Here is a 5,770-nt window from a genome sequence, read left to right as displayed (position 1 = left end):
TCAAACCAGTTTGACGGACACATACCTACCCCCGGTCCTAGAAAACGTCCACATACTTCGATCTCTGGACATTTCCAACAACAAACTTCATTGCAAAATCCCAAAGAAGCTCTTCAGAAATCCGACATTATTAGAGATTGCCTTGTCTTTCAATAACGTACATGGACCACTTCATGACGACATTGCAATGCAAAATAACTCACATATCTCGATATTTCATCAAATAACCTGTCTGGAAAATTTCCTAACACTCTTTGTAGTTGTGATAGTTTAAAAAGATATCGATATGGGACAATGCTTATGGAGCTACACATACTCGCATGCCATGTCATGCCTTTGTTGGATTCACCATCTAAGCAGTAAGCACGGGCTATCAGGTGTACAAAGATTAGTTTTTTTCAATGTCCTTAGAGCGCATCTCCAACGGTACCTATGCAATATCTTGAAATATAGAGCTTAACTCATAAAAAACAGCTTTAATAGTGTTCTATTTTATAATATTTTGTCAAAAAGGTGTAGGGCACATGAAATGACCCAAAAATACTACAACTTAGACTAGTGCCCTATCCTTATTTTCTATTATCAACAGCGCATCCAAAATAATTGGCTATCCTAAAAATTGGTGGGCAACCAGCAAATTGTCAGGTGAGGCAACCCTGAAAATTGGTGGCTAACTAGCAAATTTTGTGTTCAGGTGAGTTAACGGGGGTGATATGTGCCTGCCACAGACCACAGTGATCAACGACTCGTAGCTGAGCTAGCTGTTGCCTCCCTTCTGTTTTAGGGTGATCTTGTCTCCTAAGCTGAGCGCAATTCCTTGGGTCTTGCTTCTTATCCTGATGTAGCCAGTCAACTTGCCATCGGCCTGCTTCTCAACACTGATATTCACCAGAGCGTCCTCGCCAAACACACTCTTGGCATAGAGATTTGCAGCAAGGAACCCACATTCTCCATCGAGCGCAGATCTGATGCAAGTAGAAAATGAGAGCAATGCCTTAGCAAACAAAGCATTCAAATGCACAGCGCAGAGTTTTTCATATGTCTAGCCTTATATAACTTCAAGTATCCCACATAACAGCACTCTCGTTCAACAATTAGCGATGGTGAGTATAACAATTTCCCAGCTTTCCAGCTAATTTAACAACTAAACAGATTTTTAAGTGAAAACAAATGGGAGAATTGGAGGGGCTATAATCCCCTAAATAGATCACTCCTGTAATCATATAACTCAAGCAAACCTGACTAGCCTTGGAACCTAGGAAACTGAGTAAGAACAATATCGACCTAAATAGATCACTCCTGTATGGGAACAGACATGTGAACAAATAGACATTACACTACTTTATATTTTGAATACAGAGAAAGTAACAAGGACATAAATTTCCACACAGCTCAAACCTCTACTATTGAGAGAAATTTATGCCTGTATTCCATGGTTGTACTTTACATGTGTCTGAATGACTAATGACACTACAGATATCTCTAGCATTAATATACAAAGGCAGGCACAATTCCAGATGCAGATAAATGTATATGGTCTGGATTTGTTGGAACTTACGGTGGTGTTAGACACTTCATGTTTGTGGACTTAATAATATGATTCAAGAATTCCTTCTCATCCTGGATCACAGTATTCACCGCCACCTGATAAACATTGAAAACAATAGTCATAAGAATAATTAATCGATAAGAAAAATGGGTCATAAAAACCCAAGACTACATGTGTGCTTTGTTTGACGTCAACCATATGTAAACATTCACCTGCCATAATATTTGGGCCAAACCAATATAACAGAATTAAACAGAGTAAAGGTAGCACTGAAATTGGTCAGCTTGAACATTATGACATGTCTGAAGAGGGACGTTGATTGGAAAGTTCATTGTCCTAACGTTTTATTTACTCCCTCACCCAAAAGCCCAGAAGTTTTTACCATGCATGTCATTAATCAAGAACTTTTAAAAGAACAAAAACTACTCTGATAGAGGATATTTACTCATTTCTGTTAGAACCTATATGACACAATTTCAGCATAGGTTACACCTATATGGTAGAAGTGTAAGCGATAGTGCCTGCGACAAAAACTACAGAAACCATCATGAAAAACAAACAAAAAATCAGACAAGAGGTCTATTACCTTATTTTCCCACTCAAATTCTGCCCACATGTTCCGGAATGCAACATCAGCACATGTAGCAGGTGAGATGTAATCCATAATATCAATGTGAATGTCATTTAGGACAACCACAGATCGTTCCATCACGTTCGATGTTTCATAAACTATGTTACCAAATATGACTCCAGTCTCCGTTGATGAGACCTTGATATTGGCTCGAATTTGCTTGCTTGACTCAGGAGCCAATGTATAGTTTTGAGGACGGTCAACAAGTTTTAGGTCACCCATTGTTGCTAATTCCAAGCATAAGTTTTGGAGTGTTTCTTTCGTTCGGTTTACGACTGTAACATCAAGTACAATATCATAATGATGAACAGTTACAAATGCTTCGGCATACACAGGATCACTGAATCCTGTCAACTGAAGAATACGGTTTAGCTTGTCAGTATCATCTGCATCCTTAGTAAATTGGCCGGTTGCAGCCTTCAAATCATCTTGAACTGCATCTTCCAGCTCAAGCTGACTCATTCCCTGTGACAAAAAAGCCAAATTTAGCAGTGTATGAAAGAAACACAAAGAAAAAGAGCATGCCCAGTGCTGAAAGCTCCCATACAAGGGTGGATATAGGGAAGGGACTAGTATGAAAGAAACACAAAACAGAATATTATCGTGCCTTCAAAAAGAAGGTGATTATGCAATTGCTGTCAGCAAAAATTGATGAAATTCAATTCTTTATGGCAACACAAGTAGGCTCATTTTCTATGATAAAAATGCAGTTTTGAACAACAATTCAATATTAAGAAAATATGTTATGAATATTAGCCACAAATTGAAGACAATGACACCATTGTTTATGAATTAATAAAAAACTTAAACATTATGGAGCATTGCAAGGAAAAATGTTGATTGATGTCAGTTTCTACAGAAATTCTGTTGAAATATGCACATTCCTTGACCCAATACACATTATACAAATATGCTTCGACATTAGAGTCTAAAGAACAAATGAAATAGAAAAACAGAGCAAACACAATACTTCTATAATAATGGGTTCATGACTTCACTAATTGAGACTGTCAATTCAAGAACTAATGGAATGAGAAAAATGTGAACTAGCAATCAGTACCCAATAGAGAACAAATATTGTTTCAGAGCAAAAAGAATAAGAGACAAGTATATCAGTCTCACCTTCCTGCTCTTTAGGTGATAGAAATCAATAAGATCGTCTGGTTGGGCATAAGTTATCTGTGCCTTGGCCTTCATCTCCTCAGTCTCCCTAAATTGCTTCTCAGCAAGCATGTTGACAAAGCTCTGGCGGCAAGACTGTAACCAGACCTTCCTAACATCATCACCAGTATTGCAAAGAAGCCTCACACAGAGAACAATCCGATCATATGAGTCATTGTCAATAGGGTGTGGGAGATAAGATGACTGTCCCAACTGCAAGATGGACACCATGATCAACAGGGCTTCAGTACTAACCTTGTTTACTTCAACCTTTGCTGGCTGAATCTCCTCCAGCCTTAACACAAGCTTGGTCAGGCTACAGGCAACAACAGCAGCCAAGAAGAAATCACCAGACAGAATGAGAGATCTGAGATTCTGGGTGGAAGCCAAGGACCCAAGAGCTGAAGCAGGAGCTGAAACAGCAATCTCAGTGGCAGCACTCTGTGTGGCATAAGTTCCATCTGCTAGAACAGCAGGCCTCCTCGAAGACACGGTGACAGAGCTCACCACTGGCTGAGATGGCTTAGATGAATCAGTTGTCTCACGTTCCTCAGAGACAGTGTAGAATGGAAGATCCCCAAGGCATTGCTTGATGGTAGAAATGGCACTCTCAACCTCAGGCAGAGAGAGGGAATACTCTCCAAGGATCCAGAGAGAACAAGAGCAGACATGAGATGCCCGGATCTGATAGAATATGTCGATCAGCCTCTGGATCATGGACACACGAAGCTTGGGATTAGTCTCTATAATCTCGCGCACAAATAGAACAACATCGAGTGCTGCAGCAACATTAGGATCCCCAAGGAAGTCCATGAGAAGGTGTACAACCAATGCAGCCACCTCTGGGTACTTCTTGGCACAGTTATGGATGGCCTGCACTAGCATCTGGCGGTATTCATCACCCTTCACCTCAGCAGCCTGTGTCTTAACCACCTCCTTCTTGAGGTAGAGCACCACCTCCTCAACATTTCTCAGGGTGAGTAGATCCAGGACTAAATCCAGAACCTTTCTCCTGACATCCACATTGGGGCTAGCGAGCGCGCGCAGCACATCCATGACCATATCCACCATCACCTCCCTGTGAGAGGAGCATAGCTCGTGCAGGCGGTCCAGGACGATGAGCTTCACATTGTTGTCGCTCTGCGAGGATAGCAGCTGGCAGTATGTATTGGCGGCGGCCCGCACAGCCGTGGGCGCAGAGGAGAGGGACACGAGCGCCCCCGCGCCCTCGTACACGACAGCCGCGCTGGACGCTGAGAGGAGGGAGATGATGACCCTGATATACCTGCCCTTGTCGGCACGGCCCTTGGAGCGGCAGACCTTGCGGATGAGGTCGACGGCGGCCATCTGCAGCAGATCGGGCCACTCCGCGACGCGGTCGGCGTTGTTGAAGAGGTAGCCCACGGCGCGGTCCTGCCCAGCAGCCAAGAGCATGAGGAACGCGTTCCTGCGCGCGGCGGGGTCCTGTTCGGAGGCAAGCGCGCGCTCGACGAGCTCCGGCGCGTCGGGGATGAGCTGGTCCCCCTGCTGGAGGCTGTAGATGGCCGAGATAGCGGAGAGCGCGTGGCGGCGCACGAAGTGGTGTCGGTGCTCGAGGTTGGCGAGGATGGAGGGGACGAGCGGCTCGAGCAGCTCGGGCTCGGTGAGCCGGCAGAGGAACCGCAGCGTGACGCCGCGGATGTACTCGTTAGGGCTCTGCAGGTTGTTGCGGAGATTTTGGCAGATGAGGATCATCTCCGGGAGGATCTTTCCCGTGGCAGCGTTGCGCTTGTCGACGGTCTCGAGGTAGAGGAGGAGCAGCTTCTGGACAGCGTGGTCGTCGCAGGACTGCACGTAGCGGACGACGGTGATGAAGAGGTGCGGTAGGGACTCGCCGTTGAGGAGGAGCAAGATGGCGCGGCGCATGGCGTCGGCCTTGGCGGGTCCGTCGCCGGACTCGAGCTCCGCCTTGATCTCGTTCGCCATGGACGGCGAGCCCTTATCGAAGTACACTAGCAATGTGCACGCCTTCTCCATGGCCGCCAGATCTGCGAGGCCCGTGGATCTGGCCTGGCCTCCTCGAGGGAGGGAAGGGGAGGGGGATCGGATCTGGGGGACGGAACACGTTATCAGCACCTGGCTCTACAAAGGAGAGCAAGAAAAGGAAGTAAAAAAAATAAAGGTACTAAACTTATATATTTTATGCATTATGTTCAAGAAGTTCTATTTTTATTCTCTATTCGAGCACAAACAAATACATCCCCTAGCAGATTCTATCGTCGGCACGAAACCAATGGGATGCACACATGATTGCTGCTGATTTAAAATCACCGATGTACACATCGATCAATCATGTGTGATAAACATATTTTATTTTAGTGTATGAAAGAACAGATAGAAGAAAAAAAACAAGCAACAGAAATAGTACTAGCATCGATGCCTTCGCCGCA

At 44.7% G+C, this 5,770-nt stretch overlaps 1 protein-coding gene across 1 annotated transcript; it reads right to left on the bottom strand.

Moving 5' to 3' along the window:
• Window positions 1-466: 466 nt before the first annotated feature.
• LOC100384159 (Coatomer subunit beta-1) lies at window positions 467-5,430 on the bottom strand. The gene is made up of 4 exons (NM_001348131.1): window positions 3,303-5,430; window positions 2,136-2,645; window positions 1,559-1,644; window positions 467-965 (listed from the first exon to the last, which is right to left on the bottom strand). Exons 1-4 carry the CDS (start codon window positions 5,355-5,357, stop codon window positions 758-760), a joined length of 2,859 nt encoding a protein of 952 aa, NP_001335060.1. The 5' UTR covers window positions 5,358-5,430; the 3' UTR covers window positions 467-757.
• Between the last annotated feature and the right edge of the window lie 340 nt (window positions 5,431-5,770).

The sequence above is a fragment of the Zea mays genome, chromosome 2, assembly GCF_902167145.1.
Source record: "Zea mays cultivar B73 chromosome 2, Zm-B73-REFERENCE-NAM-5.0, whole genome shotgun sequence".
Taxonomy (NCBI): Eukaryota; Viridiplantae; Streptophyta; class Magnoliopsida; order Poales; family Poaceae; genus Zea; species Zea mays.
This window is presented reverse-complemented; position numbering and strand designations above follow the sequence as displayed.

Coding starts and splice junctions, on each gene's coding strand:
- LOC100384159 (NM_001348131.1), bottom strand. CDS start 5,357: ATGGAGAAGGCGTGCACATTGCTAGTGTACTTCGATAAGGGCTCGCCG. Junction 2,646..3,302: donor ATCACCTAAAGAGCAGGAAG/GTGAGACTGATA, acceptor TTTTTGTCACAG/GGAATGAGTCAGCTTGAGCT. Junction 1,645..2,135: donor AATTTGAGTGGGAAAATAAG/GTAATAGACCTC, acceptor AATGTTTATCAG/GTGGCGGTGAATACTGTGAT.